General features: G+C 38.5%; 1 protein-coding gene across 4 annotated transcripts in view; it reads left to right on the top strand.

Annotated features, from left to right (window-relative positions):
- The window catches only part of Mindy3 (MINDY lysine 48 deubiquitinase 3), a 72,117-nt gene extending 60,710 nt beyond the window's left edge, over positions 1–11,407 (top strand). For 2 of the 4 annotated variants that reach the window (XM_004662360.2, XM_045135244.1), the window contains exons 13-15: positions 1,606–1,693; positions 7,505–7,576; positions 10,583–11,407. In XM_004662360.2, the coding sequence (XP_004662417.1) occupies positions 1,606–1,693; positions 7,505–7,576; positions 10,583–10,732 (310 nt within the window). In that variant the 3' untranslated portion in view covers positions 10,733–11,407. Of the gene's footprint in view, positions 1–1,605; positions 1,694–7,504; positions 7,577–8,888; positions 9,025–10,582 lie in introns of all 4 variants that reach the window. The other 2 variants (XR_006633680.1, XM_045135245.1) reach the window with 2 other exon arrangements.
- Positions 11,408–15,210: the final 3,803 nt, after the last annotated feature.

Here is a 15,210-nt window from a genome sequence, read left to right on the forward strand (position 1 = left end):
TGAGCAGTAAGAGATTGGAGGGTCACTGACTGAATAGTAAGAAACTGTAGGGTCACTCACTGAGCAGTAAGAGACTGTAGGGTCACTCACTGAGCAGTAAGAGATTGGAGGGTCACTCACTGAGCAGTAAGAGATTGGAGGATCACTCACTAAACAGTAAGAGACAGGAGGGTCACTCTCTGAATAGTAAGAGACAGGAGGGTCACTTACTGTCTCAGTGCCGGAAGCTTCAATATTATACACATGCTTACCTTTTAAAAATGCTAAACCTGAATGAGGGAAAAATGATATACATGTAAAAATTGAGAAAATAGTACTCCAGTATGAGATTAGAGAAGTAACCACACTTAATATGAGCTTTCTTTTCCACCCTGCTTGGATTTTCTTGGTTTTTAAAATAAGTCTTGCACTATGCATTTCAAATATTTTTCTCTACCAAGATTTTTATTAAAAAAAAGATTGTATGCATGCCTTTGGTAGCTTCAGGGAAAGCAGTGGCCTTGTTTTTCACCCCTTAAAGGTCATGTTCTTTGTGGACCAGAAGGGACATCACAGTCAGAACGCTCATACTATAATCAGGCCTGGCTGTGGATTTCTAAACACAGGACTACTTAGGGACAACTGGCATAAACCATTAAAATAAATAAACACCCTTATACAGATCATTCAGATATTCTTCTGAAGAGACCACTTTTTATTTTCAAAACACTTCACACAGCAATCCTCTTTTCCTGCCTTCCTGGTCTAGTCCCATGCAGCACTTTTCCATAGCATTGGCTAACCTGAATCGGAACGTCTTTATGGAGTTCCAGTCACTTCAGACTGCTGCTGGGCCAATAGCCTACATCAGGTTCTCTATACTCAGGCTTCTTGTGACCTGTCCTATGCGTAGCCTCCATGATAAGTTGCTTAAGAATTTTAAGCTTCTGCTGGGTGTGGTGATGCACTTCTTTAATCCCAGCCCTCGGGAGGCACAGGTAGGAGGATTGCCATGAGTTCAAGGTCACCCTGAGGCTATGTAGTGAATTCCAGGTCAGCCTGGGCCAGAGTGAGACCCTACCTCGAACTCCCCCCCACCCCCCGCCAAAAAAAAAAAACAGTCAAGCTTCTATCTCATCTAGTTCTTAAAAGTAAGATTTTAAGAGATGCTTTTGGTTATCTGATATATAGTGCCTTCTGACATGTTCCTTTTTCTTCTGGGACTTGAAATTAACTTTGTTTTAGAGTGAGATGCTTCATTTGATTGCTAAGTTCAGGCACAACTGTGATGCAAAAAGGGTTTGCCTTTGGGAGATTATAAGACTGAGTTTATAAGCCTTGGTTTTTAAATTACTTTACCTAATAAGGAACAATATTCCAAACTCATCGTCATAATTTAAATTTTAAATAGTAACCGATTACTCTGGTTTAAAAATAACCAAGTCTTGGCAGATTAAGTGTCATTCCTGTGTATTTGTCATTAAGGTTCTGAAAGGAACAGCTTTTAGGATTTTTGGCAGTCAAATGTGATATAGTACCAGTAATTTAATCATGAAAGAAAAACAATCTCTTTTTTTCTTCTTTGGTATCCACTGTATCCTTCTTTGTTTCTCTCTCTCCCTATAGTATAAATCTCATGAAGAATAAATTAGATCCAGAAGGATTAGGAATCATATTATTGGGTCCATTTCTTCAAGAATTTTTTCCTGATCAGGTAAAAATGCTGAGGAAATATAGTTGTTCTGTTGAGATAATTATTAGGATTGTAGCATTTTTGTCTTACTTTGAAATGTCCTAACATGTAGGTGCTAGCTTGAGAAAGCTCCCTTAGGTGAAGACCTTCCCAGGCCGAGAAGTCCGAAGGCACCGTGTGTGCTGGTCCACCAGTGCAGCGCAAGAGTACGCTCTGTGCTACAGCCTCCAGAATGTGTGTGCTGCTCAGTGGCACAGCACCCTGAATTGTGCCTGGATCCCTGCAGTGCTGAATTCTTGGCAGCATATGTGTGCTGGTACTGTACGTGCTACTGTGGTGCCATGCAGTGCTCGGAGACCTGATACCCGGGTGGCAGAAGATAATGTACATACTAATACTTGTATCTACCTTATTTTTTCTAAATGAAGAATGCTGTTACAAGTACATGGAATTAAAAAAAGAAAAAGGTTTTCTACTTGTCCCCACCAAGTCCTAGGGTTCTTTGCTAACCCTAAAAACACTTGAGTTGTATCTCCCTTACTGACAAGCCATTTCTGTGTCCTACGCCTGTCTCCTTTGTTATCTAAGTGAAGTGTTTTACCACTTGTCAGGTAGATAAGTATGAAATAGCATTTCATCAGACTTGAAATTTAAATTCATTGTTCCAATAAAAATGCTAGTTACTGGTTTACCACTATTGTAAAGACTCAAACGTAATTAGTAGCAAGATATAATTATTAATTTGAGTTTCAGATTTAAATTATCTTTCCCAGAGTAGTTAGTATTAGTGGCATCTAATCTTAGTTGTTAAAAGGGAACTAATCTCTTCTAGACCCATAGTATCTTTTGTGGTTGTTATGAATAAAAAAAAAAAAAAAATCAGGCTGGAGATATAGCTCAGCAGTTAAGGGTACTTGTTTGCAAAGCCAAATGGCCTGAGTTCAATTCCCCAGTACCCATGTAAAGCCAGATGGACAAAGTGATGCATGTGTCTAGAGTTCATCCTTGGTACATGTGTCTCTCTCCCTACCCACCCTCTTTCGCTTTCTTCTCTCTGTTTGCAAATAAGTAAATAAAATTGGTTTTGAAATGTTAGTATGGTAAAATTAAAAAAGAACTTAGATTGTTGCAGTATAGTTAAACTGACCTTTTTCAAAGTTTGGTGAATAATTCATGAAAAATAGACTCAGTTATCTTTCTGACATTGGAAAGGCAGTACTGAAGTATAATGTCCAATTTGTTAGTTAGCATTCCAACTATGAGGGTTTTTGAAAATCCTTTTTTAGATCCTATCATGTTTTAAATATCATGATAAATGCTTAATTTTTTTTTTAGGCATTCCTCAAGAAGGCCACTGTCAAAACATTTGATAGAAATAATGAATTTTTTTGGTTTAAAATAACATCTTAACAGTACTATTCCTTGAAATAAGTGTTCTGGTCCTCATATGTTTTGCATAAAACAGGCATATCTCTTTGGTTGTACTATTTGTTCTGAGTTTATCTTGCCATTGGCCTATTTTCCTGCTATTCTGAGCAAACTCTAAGCTGTGTTTATCTCATTGGCCTGTAGAGTTCTTGTTTTTTTCTTACCCTTTCCTCCATTCCCTCTGGGGCTCTGGGTTCTCCAAGTATGTCTCTTAAGAGTGTGTTAAAAATGCTCAAGCTTCCCCCAGAACTAGTGGACTAGGTCTTGGGAAACCGGGCACAGTGGTCTGGGCTCCATGCCCTGCAGACACACGCTGGGAGCAGCTGCTGCAGGAAGCCCTGACTGCTTCCTGGTGTCAGAACTCAGGCCCAGGCCCGGTACACCTTACATCTCCACTAATGCAAAGTGCCTGATGACACGCTTATTCATTTTGGTCTGGTCCTTACACTGCTTTGTACCTAGCATTAAAGACTAACTCAGTAAACATGTTTAGTTGACAGGAATAAATGAAATCAAGTTACAGATCTGGAATCGGACAGTCAGGTAAATAGTTCCCTGGCTTCAGACATCTTTGGAGATGCTTTTAAGTGTTGCAGAGAAGAGCGCTTTGGTTAAGAGGTAGAAGCTCAGGTGGGGGCAACATGGAATAGTGACATGCTTCTCAAGATGATTTGTTCATAATGAGAATAGCAGAAGCAACAACTACCAGTTAGAAGCATGAGCCTTATAAATTAACTACAATTATTCACCTTGCTTTCATAGTGAAGAAAAGGAAGATCAGGGAATTTCAGAAAATTGCTTAGTCATTCAGTTATTATGTGGTTGACCCTAGAACCCACCTCAAATCACTTTCTGGATTTTACTCTTCCTCTTACTGGTGTCTGTTGTACCCATTGTTACTTCATCCAGAGATTATTTGCAGTTGAGAGAAATGTTTGTTTTGAAGTTAAATTCTGAAAATCAAGATCCAAATTACTTATCTAAGTTAATGTAATCATTCATATAGAATTAAGTCTTCCAGATTGACAGTAGCAAAAGTAATATAAAATAGTTTGTGGTTTATTTTCAAATTAATTATTCAGACAACTTTTACTTGTAAAGCTTTTCACAGTTGTGAAGTTCCCAACTAGTGTGTTTAGGAAAAGCTTTACAGAAGGAAGGAAGATTTGAACCAGGTCTTGTAGACTGAGAAAGGAAGAAAGAAGACATTTTGTAAAGGAATAAAAAGATGATGAGTGTGCAATGAGTGGTATGCTTGTCTACAGTAGAAAATTCAAAAAGTAGAGCATTTGAAGATCAGAGACTAAAAACACAGATTAAATCCTATTTCATTCTAAGATTCTTGATTGAGAATCAAAGAACTCAGCCTTGGTTGGTTTAAGTGGGAGAAGATATGTAAATGAGAAGGCATAGCTCACAGAAATTGAAAATGCATATAGCCAAGCAAGGAGGGAAGATACCCTAGGAGCCCTAAGCAGAGATGTTGAGGGCACCCCAGTCTCTCCAGCTTCCTCATGTAAAGACATTCTCAGCACATCTTTTACTAGGAGCTGACGCAACAGTTGTCAGTTGTCTCTTCCCTTCCTGTCAATTGATAGGACTCTGGACCAACTTGGGTTACATGTCCATCCTTATGTGCTTTAGATATGGCTAAGAAAGCAAGGAAGATAGGTGCAGAAGACTCTGAGGCCAGCCTTCCTATGGCCTTCACTATTTAAAAGAGTTGAATTTGAACCCAGCTATTAGAAAATTTTAAAATAGTGAGACTTACTAATCAGTTCCTGTAAATGTACTCTTATATTTTTATGATGTGTGTTTGTATGTGTGTGTGTGTGTACATGTGTTCACAAATGCAAACGCCAGAGGAGAACATTTGGTGTCTTCTATCACTTGTCTGTCTTACTTCCTTAAAACAGAATCTTTCAGTAAAGCTGGAACTCAATTACTTTTTGTTTTTCTTCCAGTCAGACTGGCTAACCAAGGAGCCCCAGTAATCCTCCTGTTTCTACCTGCTACCCCATCTTAGCACTGGGGTATAGGCATGCCCAGCCATGCCCAGTGCCCTTCACATGGGGTCTGGAAATCAAACTCAGATCCATATGTTTACACATCAAGTACCCCTTACCACTGAGTCATCTCCCTTTCCCAAGACGTTCTTTCTTTGTTAAATGCTATTAATGATTCTTTAAGCATGAATAGGTTTGATTTCTCTCAGTGCTCTTTTTTACTAATTAAAAGTTGACTATTTCAATAATACTGTGAACCAAGTTGGAAGTATTGGTATATGCATATATTTGTAGTTTGGGTATAAGTGACTGCTTTCTTCCATGCTAAGGAACAATTTGCTTGGAAAGAAAAAAAAGCAAATATTTGTTAGGAACTGGTTTTTAGAAGCTTGTCTCTTTTTTTGAAATTTGTAGCTTTGTGGCTAAATTGTTTTTTGGTTTTTTTTTTTATATCAATTAGTTTTGTACTCAGCGAATACAGTCAAGTTAGTACCATTGTTAGCCTCCTCCCTGTCCTCCCCCCTCCCCCTGGCCACTCCTTGTTGAGGTGTATGGGTCATGCATTGTAGAGTTAGCCCTCAATTATGGGTAGGAGGAAATGTCTCTGTGAATCATGACCCAACGTGTGGCTCTGATATTCTTTCTGCTCCCTCTTCTGCAAAATTTCCCTGGGCCATGTTGGGTTCATTTTAGGTCTGCTTCAGTGGTGAGGTCTTGGGAGCCTCTGTGTCTCTGGATATCTGATTTGGTAGGAGTTAATTGTTCTCTGTGTCGATCTCCTTCACCCTTGTGCTGGTACCAGGTTCACCATGAAAACAGCACCCTTGCTTGTTTCGCCAATTATTCTTAGTTTCAGCTGGGGCCCTTTTGAGGTATGATGGGGTGGTTCTTTCCTTAGGATCTGTGTCTATCTGAAAAAGAGAAGCAGATTCTCCAACGGAGAGTAAAGTTAGCACCAGACAAATGGGCTAACCCTTATTTTTTATAGAGAATTTAATAGGCCCTCCTGTAGCCTACGATTGGTGGTAGCTTGATAATGGAGAGTGGGCTCATTTTTGGATATGGTTCTGACTTGTTTCCCAGCTATGGGTTCTGTTCCACTGAGTGGATCAGTTAGCCAAATCAAGAGCAGTTGGTTTCCCACCACTATTGCACTTGTGTGAGCATCATGACAGGTTATTTGCTGTTAAGTAGGTTAGACCATGAGCTCCTTGGACAGATATTGGTCGTTTTCCCCTAGTCACCCACATAGCACCTTCTGGCACTAGATGCGCTGACTGGGGACTGACTCTCTTGCTTCCAGCCATATCACTCCATGTTACCTGTCACCCGCATATGGTGTCTTCAGCAGTAAGGTCTTACCACTAACCTTTGGTGGGTCATCAAGTACTCTTGATAGAAATCTGTCATTCTTTTAGGAAACTTTATAGGTCTCTCTTATCAAACACTCATTGTGGGTAATAGTCACCTGCTGGTACTGGGAGTTACAGGTCAGTGCCCACTAAGAGAAGGAAGAAAAAGATAAGTAATATAAAAGATTCTGAAGAGAGAGACAGAGAAGCTGTAGAAGATTAAGGTCAGTCTTCATCATGCCTTCTCCAGTGCCTTGTGACATGGATTTTTCCTCTAAGTGCCTGGTAAAGGTTCAACCATTTTGTCTGCCTTTTAGGGTATAGAATTTTATGATCCATTGCTGTTTGGGTCTAGATTTGTGGCCCCCACTCCCTCCCTTGCCTCCCCTCCCTTCCCACCCACCCTATTATCCCGTCTTCAAGATGCTTGCTGGTTATGTAAGGCATCTTGGGTAGATTTAGGTTAGGTGCTGTAGATGAGTGAGACTGTGCGACAATTATCTTTCTGTGATTGGCTAAGTCCACTGAGAATGACCTGTTCCAGGTTCAACCATTTTTCTTCAAATTTCTGTGTGTCATTTATTTGACAGAGAAAGAGGGATGGAGGGGGAGAAAGAGAATGGGCATGCCAGGGCCTCCAGCCACTGCAAACAAACTCCAGACACATGCGCCCCTTTGTGCATCTGGCTAATATGGGTTCTGGGGAATCGAACCTGGGTCCTTTGGCTTTGCAGACAAACTTCTTAAATGCTAAGCCATTCCTCTGGCCCTGCTTGTTTCTTTTTTAATGAAATACACCTAGTTATAAACAGTAAACAAGTGCAGGTGTGCAGATGACAACCAGTACTATACTTTCCTTCTGTCCAGAAGTGCATTCCGCTTCTGGCTGTTTAAGCCACTAATCCTGTCGGTGTCTTGGCTTTATCAGACAATTCCCAATGACAGAATGAGGATTTAATAAACTTGCATTTTGCATTCATTAATATTTATAAACTTGTCTGATATAACAATAAAATGTAGTTTTAATAGTACTTTATATATAATAGGGCTCCAGTGGTCCAGAATCTTTTACTGTCTACCACTACAATGGATTGAAGCAATCAAATTATAATGAAAAGGTATGAGAATTCACATAATAATTTATCTTCAAATGAAATACATAAGAGCATAACAATGTTTGATTTCCCCACAGCTACTTGAGATTATCCCAGGAGTCTCCTTACTTTATGTTACAATTGGTAATATTCAACTTGATTAATATACAGTATTCTCCATTAGAGTTCTACAATGGACTTTGGAGCAATAATTTTACTATGACAAAATAGCTACATCTGTGACCATACATAGGTAATGTTACTCTGGGCTATGGGTGTATTTCTAAGTTAACATTTATGGTTAATCTGGAGAAAGATGATTCATTTAATGCAAAAATAAGTTAACTATGAGAGTTTTGTTGAGAATAATGCTTTTTATAAAGTAAGCCAGGCGTGGTGGTGCCTTTAATCCCAGCACTCGGGAGGCTGAAGTCGGATCATCACTGTGCATTTGAGGCTAGCCTGAAGGCACATAGTGACTTCCAGGTCAGCCTGGGCTAGAGTGAGACCCTACCTCGAAAAACCAAAAATAATAATAATAATAAATAAAATAACCACAATGGCTAGCACTTATTGGGCATTTACCTGAAATAGTATTATCTGCCCTGAGTCTCACACTTATTGTCTGTATGTGCCCCCTTTACAGAGGAGGGGACTGAGCACAGGCAAGCAATCTGTCCAGTATCACCCAGCAGCAAGTGGCAGCAGTGGGGTTGAAATTAGTGAAAATAGCCCATCGCTGAGCCTGTGTTCTTACCCAGTATGCTTTGCTTCTCTCCTTTGTAAATCATGGACAAAGGCACAGAGTTGCCTCACCTCCAGGTGTACCATCCTAGTTTAGAGTGAAAGTTTTGTCTGACCACTTCAGTCTTGTGGATGAAATACAAGTTTTGTGTACACTTGTGGTAAGTCTATTTAAGTAACAGTCACAGTAGATCCAGCTAATGCTAGAAGAAATGAAGCCTACTACCCCCTTTCCATTTGATCTCATGTTGGTTTTGTAAGTATCTAAATTGGAAGATGGCTTCTAAAAGTAGATCATAATGTATATTAAACTTGCAACCTCAGTTAAACCAAAAGATTAAAAGTTACTGTTGTTTCATAATATAAAATGAATGTGTTATGTCCAACATCTTTCACAAAAATACAGTTTATTGATGTAAATAATATAGTATCTCATGGATGATATTTTGAAGATGAAATTTCTTGATATATGTTAATGAGTCTTCATCTAGATGCTTAAATCTTGGATAGCTTTTTGATAGGCATTTGTGGTCACTAACTATTCACCTACACAACCCCTGCAAGGTAGTCAAATATTATCCATATTTTACAGATGAGGCCTCTGAGACAGGGAGATTAAGTGACTCACCCAGAGTCACACAGCAAGTCATTGACAGAGCAGGGATTGGAACTGAGTTCCTGATTCCCAATCCTGTCCTTGGTCTGCTTGGCCACGCTACCTGTATATAGTAAGTTTCCAAATCATGCTTGTGACAAGCGTCTGACATACTAACACAAAGATCACAAGTCCAGAAAGATGCAGTATTAACATGACAGTGGTGTGTAACTACCATAAAGCAGAGCATGTGTGTTATTGAGCTGCAAAAGTATAATGTCCTAAAGTTATACAGGAGCTAGAAACGTGGTACAGTGCTCCATCAGGTATTACTTAAGAGATCCAAGGAAACAGAAACGGAGTACTAGGCCTCAGTCTCCGGCAAGGCAGCAGTGCTAGTGGAGGCCACCAGAGGTAGGGAGCAGCCATCCGTCCAGGCGCTCCTACCCTGGTGCTCTGAGCAGCGGAAGCAGCTTGAGTTGCTTCCACGTGGAACCTCAGGAAGAGACATTTTTGCTTTGAGCAGTTAAAAAATGGAGTTGTAAGTTTATTGTGTCCACACTCAAGAGAACATGTCTAGCCAGAAGTAAGATGAAAACATGTGCTTCACCTTAACGTCTTTAGACTTTCCTGAATAGTGAAATTTAAGTGTCCTAGTATGACATTTTTCTTCTTCATCATCTAATACGTTCTTATGGTTACACCCATTTAAGGCAGATAAACTTGTTTCTTTTGGCTCCTTGATCAAATAAAATAGCTTATGACTTCTGCATTGGAATAGCCTAATTACAGTCACATGCAGTAGTGACATGTACTTTGGGGAAAGGCAGTCTATATCTGCTCCTTTAAATCAAAGAATGGGAATCACTTTAATGCAAAAAAAAGTTACTTAAGTGCTTTAAGCTACACAGTGATCCCTTGGTAGTTAGGGTTTTTGTAGGTGTATTATGCCAAATAATTTAAATATTTTCTTTAAAGAAAATGTTTTCTAATCTCTTTCTGCCAATCTGTACTTCATGTGATCATTGCCACAGGCTTTTGTGATCAGTCATTCTTTTCTCTGATTTTTGTTTCTGTCCCAGCATCCTTTGTGACTTTTTTTCCCTCCATGATTTCTCCTGCAACATAGACTATACATCCATGAACCAGATTTCAGAAATATTTAGTATACTAATGACAAGTTTCTTTAACAAACACACAAGTCATCTTCAGATCTGAACATTCAGTCTGTAAATTGAAAGAAGCAAAGGCCCTCTTGGGATGTATGTTTCTGTTACGAATTTCCACATCATCAAATAGTGTGAGCTTCAAATGCTTTGATATGTCTGCAGTGTGTGTTACATAAATACATATATATAATAATTTGAAATGTTTACAAAGGTATGTATCATTTGAAAAATGGTATTTCCTTTATATGAAAGTGTGTATTTTATGGTTCACTCACCCTTTTTTAAATCACAATCTGGAATCCTAAAATTTACTACTTAGCTAGCAATTAAAATGTATATCAACATCTCACTACAAATTTATTTTCACATTGCAAATATTCTTGGTTATTTCTATCAAAACAAAAAATAGTTGTGGAGCTATGCATGAAGTAGTATGTAGTAGCTTGTTTGTAAAGCTGTATCCCACATGAGAGTTTTCTAAAAGTTTTAATTGACCTGGGTTGCTTCCCCCTCCCCCATCAGGTAATGTATGTGGAAGGGACTGCAGTGGTTATGGGTTTTGAAGATCCCATGCTACAGACAGACGACACTCCTATTAAACGCTGTCTACAAACCAAATGGCCATACATCGAGTTACTCTGGACCACAGATCGCTCTCCTTCACTAAATTGAGTTGCCTAAGTATTTATAAAGAAGATTGTAAAATCGTGTTGAAAGAGGGATATGTGACTGGCCTAATTAAGCTAAACACTGGTATTGTTGATTAACTGTAAATAACAATTAAAACACATTTTTCAGTGTTTAAGATATGTTTAAATTATTTGTTCTAAAGCTTTATGTTAAAGGTTATCCTATTTTAACCCTTCCTGTGAAATTTACTAGCAAAATTAAGCTTAAATTATAGTTCATCACATCTGCAGTCAGATAATTGGTTATTTATCAGATTATAACAATACTATGCTAGAAGATTTTTATTGAGAATTAATCACTATCAAACCTGTTTTCCATTAGAAATATTGATAAACAATTAGTTATCAGCCCAGGTCCTTTGGCAGTTGACTTAATTCTGGCATGTTTACAAAAAGTGAACTATATGGGAACCTCCCATTTATTCACAGGTGCATAGGGTATATTTTTAAAAATGATAATCTGATAGTCTTAACACTGTTATTTCTCACTGTATTGCCAAATACACTCTTCCACATTTGTTCCAATAGCCTGTAAGCCAGCTTTCTTGTGTATTTATAAATGATAAGTGCATGAGAACATCTGTTATTATACTAGTATATTTCATTATTTATTATGATTCCAGTTGATAGCCTAAATAAAGACTTTTTTTTAACTCTATCCTTGGATCTTTACATTAGTGGCTCAAGATAAACATTTCTGCCTAGAAACCCTAATACTACAGCATACCAAATATTCCTTGTGAATTCAGAGACTACACCCTAGGCTTACCTTGGAGGAGCTATATGAGCAGAGATACAGAAGCCTTGCCCTATTTACTCAAAGGAGATAGTTGGCTCTATTCCAGCTCATTTCTACCCAGCAACTTGCTTCCCTTCACTTATGGATCAATTATTTACTATCCTCTTAAGCATTTTACAACTAAACTTAGCCTTCATTATATTTCCTGTGTGAGTATCTGCTTTGGGCTTGTATTTGTGTGTGTGTGTGTGTGTGTGTGTGTGTATAAACAGAAGCATTTCAATAGTTAAGTAGATTTGAACATAGAAAGGTGGCACAAAGTTTAACATTTCATGATATTCTGTTCCAGGAGTAAAATACTATTAGAATTACAGCTGTATTTTTGGCCTGACCATGACTGCTTCCAAGTGTAAATCATATATATTATGCTGGAATTTCTCAAACTTTAGTCCCAAATTCCATAAGAATTATGAAGGAGCACAGATTTTCTCATGATTCTCTAGTACAGTCCTCTTACTGTTATACAGAACTTCATGGATTAATAAGGTAGGAAACCCCTCCCCATTGCATGCCAACAAGGAGGTACAGGTATTTAGGTGCTCAGTAACTGTGGTGATTTAAATGTGATGTCCCCATAGCCTAAGATGTTTGAATAATTTGTTCCCAGTTGGTGGCAGTTTGGGAAAGTTGCTGGGCCTTTGGGATGTGGAGCCCCACCGGAGGGTGTTGCCGGGGTGGCTTTGGGATAAGTCAGGTGCCCCTTGCTGGTGCCAGTTCACTCTTGCTGCTACTTCCCAATTGATGTAACAGATGTGCTCAGCTTCTGCCCTGCTATGTTTTACTGACATGTTGAAATTTCCACTTAAAACTGTAAGCTGAAATAAATGCTTTTTTATTTAAAAAAAAAAAAAAAAAAAAAAAACTCCGTGGAGTAAACCTTTACATTATTTTCACAAATTTTGTCACCCAGACTGTTAAATGGCTAGGGATGTAGCTTAGTTGGTAGAGTGCTTGCCTAACATGCATAAAGCCATGGGTTCCACCCTAGCACCACATGAAACTTAGGATGGTACCCAGGAGTATCAGATGTTCAAGGTTATCCTTGGATACATAGTAAGTTTCAGTCTAGCCTGGACTCCATGTCTCAATAAAAAAGATAAGAGAGGCAAAGTAATGTATTTGGAGAGCCTGTCGTGTGTCTCGTCTCCCCCCCCCCCACCCCACCCCCCACCCCGCTCAAGGTAGGGTCTCACTCTAGTTCAGGCTTATCTGGAAGTCTCTGTATCCTAAGCTGGACCTGGAACTCCATCTGTAGCCCAGGCTGGCTTTGAACTCAGGGGTGCTGAGGTTAATGCTGTGTACCACTTTGTCTGGAAAAATAATGAATCTATGACCTCTCCTCACACCTTATGAAAAAATAACTTTAAATAATTATTATGATGACTTGTAAGAGCTAATACAGTAAGACTAATAGAAGAAAATCATGTAAGCAGATTTTCATGACCTTTGGCTGGGCAATGGGTTCTTTAAATACAAAACCATAAATGACAAAGATAAAAGTCATCATAATTTAAAACTTGCATTAGAAGATAGCACCATCCAGAAAGAAATGAAATTTATAGATGAGAAAGTATAAATCATAACTCACAGGGGCTTTGCATATAGTATATATGAACAGTATTTTCAAATGTATAAATGACTTCAAAGTCATTCTTCCAAGATGATACACAAATGGCCAGTGAACACATGAAAAGACAGGCAAAACTAAATAGTCCAGAGGTACAAATCAAAATCACTATACCAACCAGTTCATACTCATTGAGATAGCTAAAATCAAAAACTTAGGTAATAGTATTGATAATGATAAGAAACTGGAACACACATTGCTGATGGGACTATAAATAGTGAAACTATGCTAGTAGGTGATTGTCCTAACTCCCCAAACAGTTAAATATCATAAAATATATATTAAATATGTAGGTATAGCATATGGCCCATAGCTATGGGTATGTTCCCAAAAGAAATGATAAAAACATGCACAGAAAATTTTGTTGTCAATGATCATACCAACATTATTCATAATAGTGAAAAGTGGAATCAACCTAGATGTCTAATTGACTTACAGATAAGCCAGTGAGGTATAAACAATAGAATTTTGTTGACAAAAATGAATTGCTGCTACATGCCTAAAAGGTAGATTTTGGAACATTGTGCTAAGTGCTGCTAGTCACAACAGACTACGTTTATAGCTTCACTTAAATGCAGTGTCCAGAAAGGGCAGCTGAATACAAAAGCTGGATTAGAGCTGGAAGTCTAGAGGACTGGAAAGTAGTGGCTAATATTTAGTGTTTACTTGCAGGTGAAATGTCCTAAAATTATATCCTGGTTGACCATAAAGCCATTAAAGTCATGATGCTAAAAGAAAAAATATATATATAATGACGTACAAATTGTGAGAGATGGCTTAGCAGTTAAGGCACTTGCCAGCAAAGCCTAAAGACCCAGGTTCAATTCCCCAGTAGCCATATAAGATGCACAAAGTGGTTCATGCTTCTGGTATTTTTAGTGTCTAGAAGCCCTGGCATGCCCAGTCTGCCTGCCTCTCTCTTCTGTCTCTCTGCTTGTGAATAAATAAGAATTGATTTTTAAAAACAAAATCATAAGGGAGGAGAGGAAACAAAGCCAATAGTTTGCTGGAAAAAAAAATCTAAAACTTAAGAATGCTCAAGAAAAGATGAGAAAAAGAACAGAAGAGGTAGTACAAATGTTATAGATGGAAAATAAATAATGGGCTATGTTGTGACCAAAAAAAAAAAAAAAAAAAAGAGTTTATATCAAATGGTCAGTTACTTGAAAAAAAAAAAAATTAAAGAACTAACACAAGACAAATCCCTGAGTTGAAGAACTCTAATCAATTAATAAAACATGCCATCTCTTGTAGTCAAGTTCACATTGCTGGTAGAAATCAACCGACCAAGAGCATCTTGTGGGAAAAAAAGAGGTTTATGTTGGCTTACAGGCTCAAGGGGGAAGCTCCATAATGGCAGGGGTTAATGATGGCATGAGCAGAGGGTGGACATCACCCTCTGGCCAACATCAGGTGGACAATAGCAAGAGGGGAGTGGACTAAACACTGGCATGAGGAAACTGGCTATAACACCCATAAGCCCACCCGCAAACAATACAACCCCTCCAGCAAGTGTTAATTCCCAAATCTCCATCAGCTGGGAACCTAGCATTCAGAACACCTAAGTTTATGGGGGACCACCTGAATCAAACCACCATACCATTTAAGGAAACTGCTGCCTTGGATGCTGTCATTGGCAAACACTCTTAAAGGAAAAACAGTTCCAATCTTAAACAAGTTCTTCCAGGAAATAATAGAATCACTTAACCATTCATTTTATGAATCCAGAATGACCCTGTTATATGACCAAAAACTGAAGGACTTCATAAGAAAGAAAGACTACAGACAAATGTTTCTCATGACCATGGGAAGTAACAAAAGAAATCAAGGCAAGATATCCACCCCCCAAAGAATACCTAGTGTCTTAGTTGAAGCTTCCAATGAGAACTATCTAGAAGGAAGTCCAGGTAAATGCAATTGTGATAAGCATATGCAACTGACTTAAAGAGGGCATGAGCAAAGGGCTGGATAAGTAAAAGTCCACCAGACACCTGAATGAATTCAAAGAGGACTAACAGCACAAAATCAATGTAAT

The sequence above is a fragment of the Jaculus jaculus genome, chromosome 15 (assembly GCF_020740685.1).
Source record: "Jaculus jaculus isolate mJacJac1 chromosome 15, mJacJac1.mat.Y.cur, whole genome shotgun sequence".
NCBI lineage: Eukaryota > Metazoa > Chordata > Mammalia > Rodentia > Dipodidae > Jaculus > Jaculus jaculus.